The sequence below is a fragment of the Eretmochelys imbricata genome, chromosome 17 (assembly GCF_965152235.1).
Source record: "Eretmochelys imbricata isolate rEreImb1 chromosome 17, rEreImb1.hap1, whole genome shotgun sequence".
NCBI classification, from domain to species: Eukaryota; Metazoa; Chordata; order Testudines; family Cheloniidae; genus Eretmochelys; species Eretmochelys imbricata.
Window position 1 is genome coordinate 24,791,762 of NC_135588.1, and position 19,367 is coordinate 24,811,128.

At 49.5% G+C, this 19,367-nt stretch overlaps 1 protein-coding gene across 1 annotated transcript in view; it reads right to left on the bottom strand.

The window, feature by feature from the left end:
• STX1A (syntaxin 1A) overlaps window positions 1–19,367 on the bottom strand; it is a 260,780-nt gene that overhangs the window by 76,394 nt on the left and 165,019 nt on the right. Inside the window, exons 3-4 of the mRNA XM_077836958.1 lie at window positions 14,642–14,716; window positions 1,154–1,227 (exon numbers count right to left, since the gene is read on the bottom strand). Of these exons, the coding sequence (XP_077693084.1) occupies window positions 1,154–1,227; window positions 14,642–14,716 (149 nt within the window). The remainder of the gene's footprint in view (window positions 1–1,153; window positions 1,228–14,641; window positions 14,717–19,367) is intronic.

Sequence of the window (19,367 nt, forward strand, 5' to 3'; positions counted from 1 at the left end):
ATCTGTAAAAGATTTGACTATGGTGCCCACTACTGGAATATGTAAGCATTGCCTGGGTATCCATGGATGTCCTGTAGACCAGCACTGTGCCCCCCTGTGACAAACACCCCACATATCCTCTTCTTTTCTTAGCTCTTAAGTTATCATTACTGTTGCTCACCTCTGGAATCTCTCTGTCCATGCGCCTAAAACTGAACATATAACATGAGCCCTGGATCTCCCTGGTGCTGAGCAGGGGGAAATAATCACTCCCCTTGTTTCACCTGGTGCTTCCATTAATAGAAACCAGGGCAGCATTTGACTTACTTTTACAATGCTTGATTCTAATGTACTTACAGCAATTTCCTCTTATTCCTTTGAAAAATGCTTGCTAATAAAGTAGGACTTACTGCCACATTGCTGTGACAATACAGTAAGAAACCTGCTAACTGAGAGACGGTGCCAGTTACCAAAGAAGTCCTTTGCAATGGGAGATAGAATTGTTTTAACTATTCAAACACTGCTATTTCCCAGGCTGCCAGCCAGGGTGGTGCCCCATGAAGAGAGTGAATTTCCAGGAGCAGATTATGGGCCTGCAGAATGCAATCCAGAAGTTTATATTATAAACACTTTTAGGGCATACACATCCCCACAATGTCATTCAGTTTTGACATCTCTTATGATCCTGCAGAGCATCATTCCATGCTCTTTAAAGTGCACTGAGGAGCCAGGTTTAGCACACACTGCAAAAGGGACCTTTCTGTCTCCAAAGTGCATGAACTATAGTTTATTTCTTGGTTCAATAAAATCCCACTGGGCCAGATATTTCAAAACATGTGTGCAAAAAACCACACACCCGAGTTACCCACACAGAAGCCCTGATGTGTACACGCATGTGAGGAATTGGATGCACACACCCCTTTATAATATTACATACACAGATCACAGGAATCACATTGGGGCTTCAGGCATGTAAGCTGGGGGTGCACAAAGCCTGCACACTCTTTTGCAGACACACCTAGCAATCTGCCCCATTACTGTGAAGTGCTTTTCAGGGCTCTGGGCAGAATATCTGCAGCCTTTGTCCTCCATCACCTTCTGGGACACGTTAGTGTGCAAAGCTTGTCTCAACCTCCATCCTCCCAAACCAAGATTCACCAGGACAGAGACTCACCTGCGTTTTCCTTATCCTCAGGTCAGCAGATGATCTATTCAATCCTTCCTCTTGTTCAATACTCTGTTCAATACCTGGTTGTGGACAGAAGAATTCAGTTTATTTTAGACTGTTTAGAAGAGAATAAGAGATTGCTTTGCAAACCAATTCTAAAAGCCAGAATACATGTGGATTAGAGACGCATCTGGATCCCACTGCAGTCCTCATGTTCTGAGATACCGGCCCATTTTATCCTGGGCTGAAAGCAGCTTTCCTGTGGGCAAACCACTAGCTCCAGCTGTCTCTTACATTTTCAGACAGCAGGACTGGTTACTAATTTAAACAGCTGAAGACTACATCTCTCTCTCACTCTGCTGAGAAAGAGTCAGGAATGTAAAATAGAGAGTAGAAATTCTGTGCCCTGCAAAGCAATGTCTGTACTAATGGACCTGCAACCTCTCCCAGGTTGGTGTCATCCACAAATTGTATAAGCGTATGGTCCACTCCATTATCCAAATCATTAATGAACATATTGAATATATTGCTCTCCTTCGAGACCCCTGCAGAACACCACTAGATACGCCCTCCCAGTCTGACAGCAAAGTATTGATAACGACTATTTGAGTTAAGTTTCTAAACCGTTTGTGCACCCACATTATAGTGATTTCATCTGGATCATATTTCTCTAGTTTGCTTATGAGAATGTCATTTGGGACTATGTCAAAAGCCTGACTAAAATCAAGATCTGTCACATCTACTGCTTCCCCCATCCGACAGGCCAGTCACCCTGCCAAAGAAGGAAATCAGGCTGACCTGGCATGACTCGTTCTTGACAAACTCACATTGGCTATTATTTACCATCGTATTATTGCAACATCTCCAGGCTGCCACTCAGCCGCACCTATAACACACAGCCCATCAGAAGTTCCACCTCAAGTCCCATGGCTCCTGATTGGCTCCCTTCCCCATATAAACCCAAGGGGCGTTCCAGGAAGTGTACAGGCAACGGCACAGATCTTCTGTACCTGCGTCAACTGTTCCTGCTCCTTATGTGGAATTCCTGGCTTAACCTTGGTTTGATTTGGACTTCACCGCCTGATTCGGACTACGACTTTGGTATTGACTCTGGCTTGGATCTGACTACGAACTCCTCTGCTACTCCCAGCCTTCGGGTTGCCCTTGCTCTGACCCTTGGCCATGACTGCCCTTCTTGGGATCCTGAAAATTATTCTCTTGGTGGTTACAAACTCCCCAGGTCCTCTTTGTTCCCCTTTTTAAAGATAGGTACTATATCCGCTCTTCTCTAGCCCTCTGGGACCTCACCCATCCTCCATGAGTTCTCAAAGATTCTAATGGTTCTCAGATTGCTTCAGCTAGTTCCTTAAATACCCTATGTGAATTTTGTCAGGCCCTGCCAACTTGAATACATCTAATTTATCTACATATTCTTTAAACTGTTCTTTCCCTATTCTGACTGGGGTTCCTCCAGTCTTCTTGTTAATATTAATTGTATTAAGCAGCTAGTTACAATTAACCTTCTTAGTGAAGACTGAAGCAAAATAGGCATTAAACACCTGTCTACTTCATATCTTCAATTATTAGCTCTCCTTCCCTACTATGTAGTGGCCTATACTTTGTGTTTCTCTCACTCAAAATGTATTTAAAGAATCTGATCTTATTGCCTTTTATGTCCCTTGCTCATAACCCTTAGTCTTTCTGATTGTGTCCCTACATGATTGTGCTATTCTTTTGTATTCATTCTTAGTGATTTGTCCGTATGTCCACTTGGTGTAGGATTCCTTTTTGATTTTCAGTTCATTAAAGAGCTCCTAATGGAGCCATATTGGCTTCTTACTATTCTTCCGATCTTTCCTTTGTACTGGAATCGTTTGGTGTTATGCCTTTCATATTGTCTCTTCAAGAAACCACCAACTCTCCAAACTACATTTTCCCTTCTATTTTCTTCCCACAGGATCCTGTGACAATCAGTGTCCAGACACCGGAATGGGAGAACAGGGGGTTTGAACCCCAAAGAAAAAGCAGTTGAACCAACTGATTGTACACAATGTTAATGTACTAGAAACACATGCAGAGTAAGGTCTTTTATGAAAGCTTATCATGCTCTAAACTTAATAATCATTATGTGGTATGTACACAGGCCATGCTTGTGGTGCTTTTATTTGTGTCTATAGAGAACTGCTCATAAAACTTCAGCTCCAGCTCACAGCAAGACAGTGAGTGTTCAGACAGGAAGAGGCACCTCCCTAGTCATTTGTCTACACAAAAGCAACTTCGGGTACCCACCCAGCCCAGGGAAGGACAACGGAGGATCATTAAATTTAACGGAAAGACACAGACATGCTGGCTCTTAAATCAAGAGGGGCTTTCCACATTCTGAATAAACATGAGTCACCATGGACTAAGAGACAAAGAAAAGCGAGGCAGGCGGGGGAAGCTTTTTAAAACCAGGCTTGCGTCTGAGGCTTTTCATCCAGAATTTGGGGAACAGTCTGGAAGGTGGGAGGCTGTCTGTGAATGCTGGATCAAGATCTATGGCTAGTGGGTAGGCTGGGAAACTGTTCAAAAGCAATTGCTAACTTGTATTAGAAAGAGGATTTTATCTAATACTGTAATGTGAAGCCTGAAGTTGTGTTATGCCATTTATTTACTGGTTTCAGAGTAGCAGCCGTGTTAGTCTGTATTCGCAAAAAGAAAAGGAGTACTTGTGGCACCTTAGAGACTAACAAATTTATTTGAGCATAAGCTTTCGTGAGCTACAGCTCACTTCATCGGATGCATTCAGTGGAAAATACAGTGGGGAGATTTATATACATAGAGAACATGAAACAATGGGTGTTACCATACACACTGTAACCAGAGTGATCACTTAAGGTGAGCTATTACCTGCAGGAGAACAGGGGGAGGGGGGGGAAACTTTTGTAGTGATAATCAAGGTGGGCCATTTCCAGCAGTTGACAAGAACGTCTGAGCAAGGGGGGGGGGGAAGAGGGAATAAACATGGGGAAATAGTTTTACTTTGTGTAATGACCCATCCACTCCCAGTCTCTCTCTATTCAAGCCTAAATTAATTGTATCCAGTTTGCAAATTAATTCCAATTCCGCAGTCTCTCGTTGGAGTCTCTTTTTGAAGTTTTTTTGTTGAAGTATTGCCACTTTCAGGTCTGTAATCGAGTGACCAGAGAGATTGAAGTGTTCTCCAACTGGTTTTTGAATGTTATAATTCTTGACGTCTGATTTGTGTCCATTTATTCTTTTACGTAGAGACTGTCCAGTTTGACCAATGTACTGTGTAACTTGTATCTGTGTGCTCTCCCTTACTCTTTCATCTCAGAGTCTGTGGTTTTTCTATTAAATAAACCTCTTGTTTATTTTTACCCCTTGAAGGTCTCTCGTGTGCAGACAGTGTGGAGTGTGTGTGCTAAAGTGAGCTTGCACCCTCAGCAAGTTTGCAGATGACACTAAGCTGGGGGGAGAGGGTAGAGATAGGGTAGAGATAGGGTCCAGAGTGACCTAGACAAATTGGAGGGTTGGGCCAAAAGAAATCTGATGAGGTTCAACAAGGACTAGTGCAGAGTTCTGCACTTAGGAAGGAAGAATCCCATGCACCGCTACAGGCTGGGGACCAACTGGCTAAGCAGCAGTTCTGCAGAAAAGGACCAAGGGATTACAGTGGATGAGAAGCTGGATATGAGTCAGCAGTGTGCCCTTCTTGCCAACAAGACCAACAGCATCTTTGGCTGCAGAGTAGGAGCATTGCCAGCAGATCGAGGGAAGTGATTATTCCCCTCTATTCGGCACTGGTGAGGCCACATCTGGAGTATTGCATCCAATTTTGGGCCTCCCACTACAGAAAGGATCTGGACAAATTGGAGAGAGTCCAGCGGAGGGCAACAAAAATGATCAGGGGGCTGGGGCACATGACTTATAAGGAGAGGGTGAAGGAACTGGGCTTGTTTAGTCTGCAGAAGAGAAGAGTGAGGGGGGATTTGATAGCAGCCCTTCAATTACCTGAAGGGGGGTTCCAAAGAGGATGGAGCTCGGCTGTTCTCAGTGGTGGCAGATGACAGAACAAGGAGCAATGGTCTCAAGTTGCGGTGGGGGAGGTCTAGGTTGGATATTAGGAAACACTATTTCACAAGGAGGGGGTGAAGCACTGGAATGCGTTACCTAGGGAGGTGGTAGAATCTCCTTCCTTAGAGGTTTTCAAGGCCCAGCTTGACAAAGCCCTGGCTGGGATGATTTAGTTGGGGTTGGTCCTGCTTTGAGCAGGGGGTTGGACTAGATGACCTCCTGAGGTGTCTTCCAATTCTAATCTTCTAGGATTCTATGATAAGTGGAGACTGGTTTCACACCTTTGGGGACGATGAACCAGAGGGGAAGGGTCTGAGTGTCTGGTGGTGAAGAACTGAGGAAGGACGGATTTGGGGAGACTCAGGACTAGAAGGGCTGCTGAGGTCACCCTGCAAGGAGTAACTAGGCTGGTAGAAGCCAGGGTGAGACCTTTGTGCTTGTGGGCTGGCCGCACGTGTCAGGGCTCTGAGCAACAGCAGCACAGCACTAGGGCATTTCAAGGTTACAGGGCAGGTAGTGACAGAACTCCCGCCTGGTCTGGGTGATCCCCAAATCTTTACACAGTCTCCCTATCAGTTCTCTGAGTTGGCTAAAGTCTTCTGCTACTCTGACAGCTTCCTTTCCTTAGAATCATGACAGCATCATTTCAGGATCACTTTCACCCAACTTGCCTTCTACCTTCAGGTTGGCAACCACTGCCTCACCCTGTTGGTCACAATAAAGTCTCAAAACTCTGTCCCCATGTCCCATTCTTCACTTCCAGAAACAAAAAGTTGCCCCAAAACATTCCAAGAACTTACTGAATCATAGAATCACAGAACATTAGGGTTGGAAGAGACCTCAGGAGTCCCCTGTTCAAAGCAGGACCAACCCCAACTAAATGGCATTTTGGGATGTATACATAGGAGCATTGACAGCAGATCGAGGGACGTGATCGTCCCCCTCTATTCGACATTGGTGAGGCCTCATCTGGAGTACTGTGTCCAGTTTTGGGCCCCACACTACAAGAAGGATGTGGAAAAATTGGAAAGAGTCCAGCAGAGGGCAACAAAAATGATTAGGGGACTGGAACGCATGACTTATGAGGAGACGCTGAGGGAACTGGGATTGTTTAGTCTGTGGAAGAGAAGAATGAGGGGGGATTTGATAGCTGCTTTCAACTACCTGAAAGGAGGTTCAAAAGAGGATGGATCTAGACTGTTCTCAGTGGTAGCTGATGACAGAACAAGGAGTAATGGTCTCAAGTGGCAGTGGGGGAGGTTTAGGTTGGATATTAGGAAAAACTTTTTCACTAGGAGGGTGGTGAAACACTGGAATGCGTTACCTAGGGAGGTGGTGGAATCTCCTTCCTTAGATATTTTTAAGGTCAGGCTTGACAAAGCCCTGGCTGGGATGATTTAGTTGGGGATTGGTCCTGCTTTGAGCACGGGGTTGGACTAGATGACCTCCTGAGGCACTTCCAACCTGATATTCTATGATTCTATGATTCTAAATCATCCCTGCCAGGACTTTGTCAAGCCTGACGTTAAAAACCTCTAAGGAAGGAGATTCCACCACCTCCCTAAGGGACCCATTCCAGTGCTTCACCACCCTCCTAGTGAAATAGTTTTTCCTAATATCCAACCTAGATCTCCCCCACTGCAACTTGAGACCACTGCTTCTTGTTCTGTCATCTGCGACCGCTGAGAACAGCCGATCTCCATCCTCTTTGAAATCCCCCTTTCAGGTAGTTGAAAGCAGCTATCAAATCCCCCCTCACTCTTCTCTTCTGCAGACTAAATAACCCCAGTTCCCTCAGCTTCTCCTCATAAGTCAAGTGCCCCAGCCCCTGAATCATTTTCGTTGCCTTCCACTGGACTCTCTCCAATTTGTCCACATCCCTTCTGTAGTGGGAAGCCCAAAACTGGACGCAATACTCCAGATGTGGCTTCACTGGTGCCGAATAGAGGGGAATAATCACTTCCCTCGATCTGCTGGCAATGCTCCTGCTAATGCAGCCCAATATGCCGTCAGCCTTCTTGGCAACACGGGCACACTGCTGACTCATATCCAGTTTCTCATCTACTGTAATCCCCAGGTCCTGGAGACTGTGTTTTTGCCGTGCTGTTTTTCCATCAGATCTCTGGGTAGTAAAATTACTCCTGGGTCCTGTGTTTTGGATGTTTTTGTTTGTTCTAGAAATGCCTCATCTAGCTGCTCCTCCTCCTGATTTGGTGGTCTGTAGTAGAACCCTACCCTGTTTTCTTATTTAGCTCTTCCTCACTTATACCTCCAACCTCTCATCCTGGTAAGAGATCATGCTGCTCCTCTGAAGCTGGAATGATACCCAGCCACTCTCAAAGTGACTTTGTCTGTATGGGCCAAGGTATAAGAAAGTCATTAATGGACATTTGGTGGAGTCACTGTGTGCACCTCCCTCTCTGATAGATAATCTCTATTACCGTACCAGCCATTTTCAGCTTGGAAGGTGAGTGCACTGATATGGCTTCCACTCCAGAGCTGACCTAGAGTCACCACTGCATTTCTAAAGCATTCACATGAACTCGCCAATGGAACACAACATCATTTGCATATCGTTAGATGCAGTGAGAAATCCCAGAGCTGAAATGCCACAGCAAATGAGCCGAGCTCAAAGTGTCACAGAGACACTTACAAAATAAAACCTGCCAGGTGGTTAGTCCCCTTCTACAGGAGACCATGTACTAGGAAGTGACCAGTAACACTAAAGGGTGGACTTTGGGGCTGTGCTATTCATTTCTGGGGAATGACTCAGACTCCAAGGCCAGAAGGGACCATTGGGATCATCATCTGACCTGTGTAACACAGGCCACAGCATGTCCCCAAAATGATTCCTAGAGGAGATCTCTTCAACAAACAGCCAATCTGGATTAAAAATGGCCAGTGATGGAGAATCCACCACGACCACTGGTGAGTTGTTCCACTGTTTAACATTTACACCTTATTTCCAGTCTGAATTTGTCTGGCTTCAACTGCCAGCCACTGGATTGTGTTAGACCTTGCTCTGCTAGATTGAAGATCCCATGATCAACTATCTCTTCCTCCTGTGATCAAATCACCCCTTAACCTGCTCTATGTTAAGATAAATAGACTGAGCTCCTGGAGTTTCTCAATATAAGGCAGGTTTTCTAATCCTTTAATTATTCTTGTGGCTCTTCTCTCAAACCTCTCTAATTTATCAACATCCTTCTTGAATTGTGGATATCAGAATTGGACCCAGTATCTGAACAGTGGTCACACCAGTGCCGAACACAGAGGTAAAATCACCTCTCTCCTCCTACTTGAGATTCCCCCGTTTATGCATCCCAGGATCACATTAGCTCTTTTGGCCACAGCGTAGCACTGGGAGCTCATGTTCACCTGATTATCCACCATGACTCCCAAGTCCTTTTCAGAGTCCCCTGCTCAAAGCAGGACCTAATCCCCAACTAAATCATCCCAGCCAGGGCTTTGTCAAGCCTGACCTCGAAAACCTCTAGGGAAGGAGATTCCACCACCTCCCTAGGTAACGCATTCCAGTGTTTCACCACCCTCCTAGTGAAATAGTGTTTCCTAATATCCAGCCTAAACCTCCCCCACTGCAACTTGAGACCATTACTCCTTGTTCTGTCATCTGCCACCACTGAGAACAGCCGAGCTCCATCCTCTTTGGAACCCCCTTTCAGGTAGTTGAAAGCAGCTATCAAATCCCCCCCCATTCTTCTCTTCTGCAGACTAAATAACCCCAGTTCCCTCAGACTCTCCTCATAAGTCATGTGCTCCAGCCCCCTGATCATTTTTGTTGCCCTCTGCTGGACTCTTTCCAATTTTTCCACATCCTTCTTGTAGTGTGGGGCCCAAAACTGGACACAGTACTCCAGATGAGGCCTCACCAGTGCCGAATAGAGGTGAATGATCACGTCCCTTGATCTGCTAACAATGCCCCTACTAATACAGCCCAAAATGCCATTAGCTTTCTTGGCAACAAGGGCACACTGTCAACTCTTATCCAGCTTCTTGTCCACCGTAACCCCAAGGTCCTTTTCTGCAGAACTGCTGCCTAGCCACTCGGTCCCTAGTCTGTAGTGGTGCATGGGATTCTTCTGTCCTAAGTGCAGGACACTGCACTTGTCCTTGTTGAACCTCATCAGATTTCTTTTGGCCCAAACCTCTAATTTGTCTAGGGCCCTCTGTATCCTATCCCTACCCTCTAGTGTATCTACCTCTCCTCCTAGTTTAATGTCATCTGCAAACTTGCTGAGGGTGCAATCCACACCATCCTCCAGATCATTAATGAACATATTGAACAGAACTGGCCCCAAGACCAACCCTTGGGGCACTCTGCTTGATACCAGCTGCCAAGTAGACATGGAGCCACTGATCACTACCTGTTGAGCCCGACAATCTAGCAGCTTTCTATTCACCTTATAGTCCATTCATCCAGCCCATACTTCTTTAACTTGCTGGCAAGAATACTGTGGGAGATCGTAACAAAAGCTTTGCTAAAGTCAAGGAATAACATGTCAACTGCTTTCCCCTCATCCACAGAGCCAGTTATCTCACCACAGAAGGCAATTAGGTTAGTCTGGCATGACTTGCCCTTGGTGAATCCATGCTGACTGTTCCTGACTACTCAGAAATGACTCTGCACTCAGATGGAAAACGGGGGTATACTTTTTTCACTGCCAGACCAAAACATGCTAGTTACAGATGTTACTGAGCCAAAGAGCCTGGGGAAGGGCATTTTACAGGCCAGCCATGTTTAATTCCTCCTTCAGGGTTATGCATCTCTCTTGAAATCTACAGAATACAGGTACAGTGGCTCCTGGAGAGGCAATGTAACTGCCTTCTTAAACCTACAGGACACCAATTCTTCCATTAAGAGGGCTGTGTTCACCCCTGAAGGACAAGCAGTCTGCAACTGTGCACTACGCTCGCGGACCAAAGCAAGCCTAATCCCATCTAAGGCCCTATATCCACTGCAGGTAACCCGTGGGTGGGCTGCAGTCTCCAGACACTGTGGTTGCCCGAATCCTGGCTGGAGAGGCCGTGCAGCCCTGGCTGAACACATCTCATGGGCTCCTGGGGGTTCCATGCTATTTGGCTCCAATGTGTTCTCTCCTAGTCAGAGCACCCCAGCACGCCATAACGTCACCCTCAGGTTGATGGTCTTATTGTCCTCACTCCCTAGTTGTTACAAAAACTGATTCTTCTGGTAACGGAAGCTGTCATAGAATCATAGACTCTCAGGGTTGTAAGGGACCTCAGGAGGTCATCTAGTCCAACCCTCTGCTCAAAGCAGGACCAATCCCCAATTTTTGCCCCAGATCCTTAAATGGCCCCCTCAAAGATTGAACTCACAACCCTAGGTTTAGCAGGCCAATGCTCAAACCACCAAGCTATCCCTCCCACCTGTCAATCAAGCTCACTCCATTCCCCTTCTGTGTTTCCCTGAGGCAGGAAGATGCCAACAAAATGGAGCATAGAATCATAGAATCAGAGAATATCAGGGTTGGAAAGGACCTCAGGAGGTCATCTAGTCCAACCCCCTGCTCAAAAGCAGGACCCATACCCAATTAAATCATCCCAGCCAGGGCTTTGTCAAGCCTGACCTTAAAAACTTCTAAGGAAGGAGATTCCACCACCTCCCTAGGCAACGCATTCCAGTGTTTCACCACCCTCCTAGTGAAAAAGTTTTTCCTAATATCCAACCTAAACCTCCCCCACTGCAACTTGAGACCATTACTCCTTGTCCTGTCCTCTTCCACCACTGAGAATAGTCTAGAACCATCCTCTCTGGAACTACCTCTCAGGTAGTTGAAAGCAGCTATCAAATCTCCCCTCATTCTTCTCTTCTGCAGACGAAACAATCCCAGTTCCCTCAGCCTCTCCTCATAACTCATGTGTTCCAGACCCCTAATCATTTTTGTTGCCCTTCGCTGGACTCTTTTCAATTTATCCACATCCTTCTTGTAGTGTGGGGCCCAAAACTGGACACAGTACTCCAGATGAGGCCTCACCAATGTCGAATAGAGGGGGACGATCACGTCCCTCGATCTGCTCGCTATGCCCCTACTTATACATCCCCAAATGCCATTGGCCTTCTTGGCAACAAGGGCACACTGTTGACTCATATCCAACTTCTCGTCCACTGTCACCCCTAGGTCCTTTTCCGCAGAACTGCTGCCTAGCCATTCGGTCCCTAGTTTGTAGCTGTGCATTGGGTTCTTCCGTCCTAAGTGCAGGACCCTGCACTTATCCTTATTGAACCTCATCAGATTTCTTTTGGCCCAATCCTCCAATTTGTCTAGGTCCCTCTGGATCCTATCCCTGCCCTCCAGCGTATCTACCACTCCTCCCAGTTTAGTATCATCGGCAAATTTGCTGAGAGTGCAATCCACACCATCCTCCAGATCATTTATGAAGATATTGAACCAAACCGGCGCCAGGACCGACCCCTGGGGCACTCCACTTGACACCGGCTGCCAACTAGACATGGAGCCATTGATCACTACCCGTTGAGCCCGACAATCTAGCCAACTTTCTACCCACCTTATAGTGCATTCATCCAGCCCATACTTCTTTAACTTGCTGACAAGAATACTGTGGGAGACAGTGTCAAAAGCTTTGCTAAAGTCAAGATACAATACATCCACTGCTTTCCCTTCATCCACAGAACCAGTAATCTCATCATAGAAGGCGATTAGATTAGTCAGGCATGACCTTCCCTTGGTGAATCCATGCTGACTGTTCCTGATCACTTTCCTCTCATGTAAGTGCTTCAGGATTGATTCTTTGAGGACCTGCTCCATGATTTTTCCAGGGACTGAGGTGAGGCTGACTGGCCTGTAGTTCCCAGGATCCTCCTTCTTCCCTTTTTTAAAGATTGGCACTACATTAGCCTTTTTCCAGTCATCCGGGACTCCCCCCGTTCGCCACGAGTTTTCAAAGATAATGGCCAATGGCTCTGCAATCACAGCCGCCAGTTCCTTTAGCACTCTCGGATGCAACTCGTCCGGCCCCATGGACTTGTGCACGTCCAGCTTTTCTAAATAGTCCCAAACCACCTCTTTCTCCACAGAGGGCTGGCCATCTATTCCCCATGCTGATGAAATAAGTTGACCTTCCTTGACTCTATGTCTGCTCTCTCCCCGCACTCTGTCCTCCTCTCCAGAGCCCCATGTCTTCTCAACAGGGACCTTATCTCAGTCTGACGGACACAGGAGGGGAAAAATCTGTGTCTGGAAGATTCTGATTATCGTGCTGGGCACTGGAGACGCAGCCTGTGCAGCTGTTGGGGAACCTAATGAAGATGAGTCCATTTCCATACAGGTGATGTGAACCCAGGACAAGGCAGAACTTCTGTTCAGGAACCTTGCACCCGGCCATTGCACACACAAGGATGGCACCTCTTTGCCTCAACATGCTAACTTGTTTTCCCTATTACCTCGTCAGGGACGTGCCAGCTCCACCCGCATATTTTAAAGAGGCCGCATGTCATAAAGCAGAGATAATTCCTCTTCACCCTCGGAAAGCTGCATCCAGTGCTGGAGCCCCGGGGAAGGCCCCTCCGGCAGGTGTGTCCCTCACAGACCCGTTAAGAAATGCCACCAAGCTTTTGTTCTGCTCCCAGAGAGGATGACACAGAGCCCCTGGCAAACCATGCTCCCTTGGGCTTGCTGCAGCCCTGTTCTAGCCAGCATCAGTGACAACCATGGGTCCAACACACATACCTGGTATTCCCAGCCCAGCCACTCCCCAGGCCCCTCAGCTAAAACACTTGCCTCTTGGCTCTGTGGGAGAGGTTCTCTTTCAGCCCCTGTGCTCCAAGAGTCTGTACAACGGAGCTCTGCTCTAGCCCAGCTGCTTGTCATTCTGCCTCTGCCTGGTCCATTGTTAACCCCTGGCCTATTCTCAGGCTGCAAAAGTGGGTTAGAGGACTAGAGAGAGTAATTTACGGGGGGAGATTAAAAGTGAAAGATGGCTAATGGTTGACAGAGAGTAACCTGAGAAAGGTGCAACCATCAAGACCAGTGAGCAAAATTGCTCAGTGTGGTTCAGTGGGGCACAAGCAGGACTCACATACAAGTCTCAGATAAATAGTTCACTAAGCTGTCAGACTGCAGAGCCATCTCTCACCAGGAGTGGTGGAAGCCCCATGCTGAGATATTTCCTATTGCACTGGAGAAGACACAAGTGAAGATACACTGTAGGGGCCCAGCTTGCATTGGCTGGGGATGCACTGGGCAACATACTATGGCTTTTCCTTCTCTAATTTCTCTGGCCCTTCCTACATTAGCCCACTTTGCCAATGCGTGGAGGAATAGGGCCAAACCGGGGCAGGGCCCTGTGTACACCACAACTCAATGGGACCAAACTGTGGCAAGCAGCCCGAAATTCTATAGCCATATTAATTAATTGTACATCCATGAAATCCTTTTCACTCCCATCCTCCCACACTCACAGCACTATGGCTCACAGCTGGACAGATTCCTTCTGCAGCAAAATACTGAATTCTGTGGTTCATGGGAAAAATTCCAGATTCCACAGACACATGATCACAGAGCCCATGGGGCCCAGAGTAAGAGGGCTGGAGGAGTTCACACCTCTCAGAGCCATTGGTTTGGGCTCTTTACAGACCCAGCCCTTTTGATGTTATTCTCATAACTGAAAGGCTAGACGTGTACTTTGGTAAAAAGTGAAAGCTGAGATTTTGGACACAATTGTGTGGCCCCAAGTGAATCCTGTGGCACATTGTGCACCCGTGGAACCACAGAACACACAGGGCCCTGACCACGGTTCAGTGAAATTAGTGTCAGTAAACCGGAGTCACTGCTCAGGAGACATGGGAACGGGGTTACGGTGACTCTGTGTACTGTGCCTGGCACACTCTGCGTGAGAGGATCCAAGAGCCCTTGCCACATGGCTCAAGGGTAGAGCTGGCTCTCTGCAGCCAAAACAAGCTCTAGAGACGCTGACAATGCCTACCTCTGAGTCTTGACCACACAGATGCACAGAGAGGAAAATCCAAACACTCTACACCATGGGCTGGTCTCTGGTTTGTAGGAGACAAGTGGGAGCCACTGGGGCTGTCAGACGGCAGTGCTGAGAGAAGTCGGAGCAGCACAGCACAGAGAGAGGACATGGAACAAAACCCAGGAGAGTGTGACATACAAGCCTCACACACAGTCATCAGAAGCTCATCTCCCATGTCTCCTGAAAGCCAGTGAGCAGTGACCAAGGGGCAACAGCAGAGCTAACCAAGCCTGCAGGCTCACCCACTCCATGTGGGGCCTGCATACAGCTGGTGAAGTCCTGAGAGCAGGCATTGAGGCCAACAGGGACCCTTCAGGCAGCTGAGGGACAGACGAGCAGCAGCCAGGGGCCAGTTCTCATGCTTCGCAGCAAACGAATACTCACTCTTTAACTTGGAGCGCACTTTGTTTGCTGTCTTTTTGATGTCAGACATTAATTCTTCGAGCTCCTCCTTGGTTTCTAGAGGGAGGAAGGAGAGAACAAAGATGGGTGCATTGGAGACACTGAGACACTGCCCCTGGCCTGCCCCACCCTGGTCACTGGACATGATTCAATCTACATCTGCCAGGTGATGCACTCCCTCCCACTGGGCTTGAGCATCCAGCCGCTGCAGCACTCCTCCCTTCCCCCCAGGGAAGGAGATCAGAGGGGTCACACTGTGGAACAGGCCGGGAGCTTCCTTCTCCGTGGAGCCTCTGCCAGACTGAGAGCAAGACCCGTGGGACCAGAAATGATCCTGGGCTTCCCGCATGCCTGTGTCAAGGCTTCCACCCAGACACTGAGTGTGCTGAGCCTTGCTGTCAGATGCGTTGGGGTTAGTTGGGCTGCTCCCAAGTGCTCTGGAGGCACTGCCTGTCTATGCTCAGCAATAGAGCCCCACAGAACTAAACCACTTGGCTTTTGTCACTTGGGGCCCAATCAGCAGGCAGGCGTCTCCCTACCTCCTTCCCAACCAGCAGGGAGAAGGGAAACGAACAGTCACCTGAGACCCGAAATGTGACAAGCTAGCTGGGAACAAAGCAGGAGAGAGATGCTGTCCGGAGCTCTAAGCCAGGCGTGTGAGAGCGGTGGCACTGCCCAGGCTTCAGCTACACGAACACAGCCAAGCGCCCACACAGAATCATAGAATATCAGGGTTGGAAGGGACCTCAGGAGGTCATCTAGTCCAACCCCTGCTCAAAGCAGGGCCAATCCCCAGCTAAATCATCCCAGCCAGGGCTTTGTCAAGCTGGGCCTTAAAAATCTCTGAGGAAGGAGATTCCACCACTTCCCTAGGTAACGCATTCCAGTGCTTCATCACCTCGTAGTGAAATAGTTTTTCCTAATATCCAACCTAGACCTCCCCCAGTGCAACTTGAGACCATTCCTTCCTGTTCTATCATCTGCCACCACTGAGAACAGTCTAGATCCATCCTCTTTGGAACCCCCTTTCAGGTAGTTGAAAGCAGCTATCAAATCCCCCCTCATTCTTCTCTTCTGCAGACTAAATAACCCCAGTTCCCTCAGCCTCTCCTCATAAGTCATGTGTTCCAGTCCCCTAATCATTTTTGTTGCCCTCTGCTGGACGCTTTCCAATTTTTCCACATCCTTCCTGTAGTGTGGGGCCCAAAACTGGACACAGTACTCCAGATGAGGCCTCACCAATGTCGAATAGAGGAGAACGATCGAGTCCCCCAATCTGCTGGCAATGCCCCAACTTATACAGCCCAAAATGCCGGGGAGTTCTGTATTAGACTTTTTCCTTACAGATAAAGAGGAACTGATCACAGAACTAAAAATTAATGGTAGCTCAGTACAAGTGATCATGACTTGACACCATTCATAATGTGCAAACAGATTAAAGTCCAGACCAATAATATATATACACATATATATATATATATTGTGACAGGGTCGGGCCAGATGGCTATAGGAGAGTAATTTTTTTTTTTTAAGCAAAAGGTGTTTTTATTTGCATAACATACTTACAAAGTAAAAACAGCAGCATATGCAATGTGTAACACAGCAACCAATCACAATTGTTTTCTCATTAGCTTCAGGGGAGGGAAGTTTTCAAGCTTGCCCGGGCCCAGGGCGGGGGGCTTCCTCGGCTCTCGTGGTCTTCCACCCTTCCGAGTTACCTGGTAGCCCAGAGCGAGGGGGCTTCATCGACTCATGTGGTCTTCCACCCCCTCGAGTTACCTGGCACCACGCCCGAGTGTCACCAACAATTCTCTCCTCTGAAAGCACCCAACAAGAGGGGTAGGCTGTGGGGTGGACAATCCGGGGGGGGGAGGTCACGTGCACCCGCATGTGAAAGGACCCCTCTAGGGTGGTGGTGTCCGCAGCAGCAATGGCTGGGGCTGGGGTCCCTTACTCTCTCCCCCAATCAAAGGGTCAGACACAGGGACCCAGACGGGGACACAGAGCAGAGAACCTCGGACAGCGCCCACCGCTCCTCAAAAGCATCAAGGGAGTCGGTGGACGCCGCCCAGAGGAACTCCGCCCGGATACGTGAACGGACCAAGGATCGGAAAACGGCCCCACAGTCACAGGAAACTCGATCAGCCAACCTCCTCTCTCTGGTTTTATAGATGGCCATTTTAGCCAGGGCCAGGAGGAGGTTAACTAGGAGATCCCGCGACTTTGTGAGGCCACGGATGGGGAGTGCATAAATAAAAAGGTGAGGGGAAAAATGTAACCAAAAATGTAATAGGAGATTTGTGAGGAGCCAGAACAAGGGCTGCAGCCTGGCGCACTCCAAATATACGTGTGCCAGGGTTTCCCTCACACTGCAAAAGGGACAGTATCTGGGATGGGGGTGAACCGCACCAAGTACGTGCCCGTGCTCACAGCTCCGTGAAGGAGCCGCCAACTGATGTCCCCGACGGGCCTCAGGACCAAGGTGGAATACAGGCTGGCCCACTGGGGCTGCTCACCCTCCAAAGGTGGCAGAAGGTCTCGCCACTTTGTGTTGGGGCGGGACACTAGGGTGAGGGCATGGAGGGAGTGGAGCGCGAGCGTATATAGATGTTTCCTTGGCGTGGTTTGGAAGTGTACCGGCTGCAGTTCATGCAGCCAGCTCGCAGTGCAGGGGTGAGGGGGTCAATTGGGTCTGCGCGGCAGGGGTCCAATTAAAAGGTCTCGCGGGCCTGGGGTAGAGGGTGGGCGGGGCATGCCCTCGAACATGACCCGGTCGAGGTAAGCTCTAGCAGCGGGCGGCAAAGCGGCCCTCACCTCCTGAAGTATGCGCCGGGGGGTACGAGGTCTGGAGAGCCCCATGCGCCCAGCGAGCGTCAGGGGATCCAGCCAGTCTCCCCGGTCGTAGTCCAGGAGGTCTCCGACTCTCGTGACTTCTGCCAGGACCAAGCTCTGACACACCGAGCGGGACTCTGCCACCTGCACATGGAGCTGGGGGTTGTGCAGCAGGGGCTCCGCGAGGAGATCTGCCCCCTTGGTGGCTGCCACGGACCTGGTCATTGAAAACAGTTTCCAAGTCCGGAGGAGGTCCTGGTAGAAGACCGGCAGCCCAGAGGGGTCTCGCGGAATACCTCCCAGACAGAGATAAAAGAGCTGCTGGTCATATCGGAGCCCTCGGATGCGGCGCAGGATGGTGTGCGCCAGTGTGCTCCACGCCGAACTGCCTGCACCATAGAGGAGCCTCTGTAGGGCCTGGGGGCGGAAGACACGGACCTGAGTGTGCAGACACTTCAGGCCCTGGCCTCCTTCCTTCAGGGGTAGATGAAGAACCCCAACAGGGGCCCAGTGCGTTCCTGACCAAAAGAACCTCAGAATCGATGTCCGGTGGTTGGTCAGGAAACCCGGGGCTGGGGCCAGGGTGTTGAGCCGGTACCAGAGCATGGACAGGACTAGTTGGTTAAGCACCAGCGCTCTCCCTCGGAGGGAGAGACATCGGAGTAGCCTCGTCCATTTCCGGATCCGCTCTATCACCCCGCCCTCTAAATTTTCCCAGTTCTCCAGCGGAGAAGGATGCATGGCAGAAAGGAAAATGCTGAGGTAGAGCAGCGGACCCGCGCTCCACCGGATGGTCTGAAGCGTGGGTGGGAGGGAGCTCGCCTGCCGCCAGTCCCCCACTGCCAGGCCAGAGCTCTTGACCCAGTTGACCTGGGCGGAGGAGGCTGCCGAATAGATGGCCTGGCAAGCCTCCACCCGTGCCAAGTCGCCGGGGTCCTGGATCACGAGGAGCACGTCATCAGCGTACGCCGACAGGACCAGCTGCAGCTCCGGCTCCCGCAGCACCAACCCTGTCAACCTCCTGCGGAGGAGACAGAGGAAGGGCTCGATCGCTAGCGTGTACAGCTGGCCCGAGAGGGGGCACCCCTGCCGTACTCCTCGCCCGAAGCTGACCGGTTCGGTCAGGGTCCAGTTGAGCTTAACCAGACACTCTGCGGAAGCGTACAGCACCCGGAGAAAACTCACAAACTGAGGTCTGAATCCAAACGCCTGCAGAGTGCTCAGGAGGTACCCGTGGTCTACCCTATCGAATGCCTTCTACTGATCTAGGGACAGGAGGGCGAATGACAGACCGTCTCTACGCCCGAGTTCCAAAAGGTCCCGAACCAGAACTAGGTTATCAAAGATACTGCGGTCCGGGACGGTGTAGGTCTGGTCTGGGTGGATCACGTCCGCCAGCACAGACCCTAGCCGCAGCGAGATTGCTTTGGCTACGATTTTGTAGTCTGTGCTGAGGAGCGAGACAGAACGCCAATTTCGTAAATCGCAGATGTCCCCCTTCTTTGGCAATAAGGCGAGCATAGCTCGCCTGCATGAGAGAGGGAGGACCCCGCTCTGCAGAGACTCGGCCCAGATAGTGACTAGGTCTGTGCTGAGAACGTCCCAAAACACGCAGTAGAACTCCACGCTCAGCCCGTCCATGCCTGGAGACTTATTAGTGGGCATACGACGGAGGGCTTCCGAGAACTCGGCCAGAGTGAGAGGCAACTCTAGCCGGTCTCGGTCGCTCGCACTGACCATAGGGAGCTCCTCCCAAAGCACTCTGCAAGCGCTAATGTCGGTCGTATCTGGGGAGAAAAGACTTGTGTAGAAGGCTTGGGCCCTCCCGCAGATCTCCACCGGTTCCGTGAGGGGGGTGCCCTCTTCTGCCAGGAGG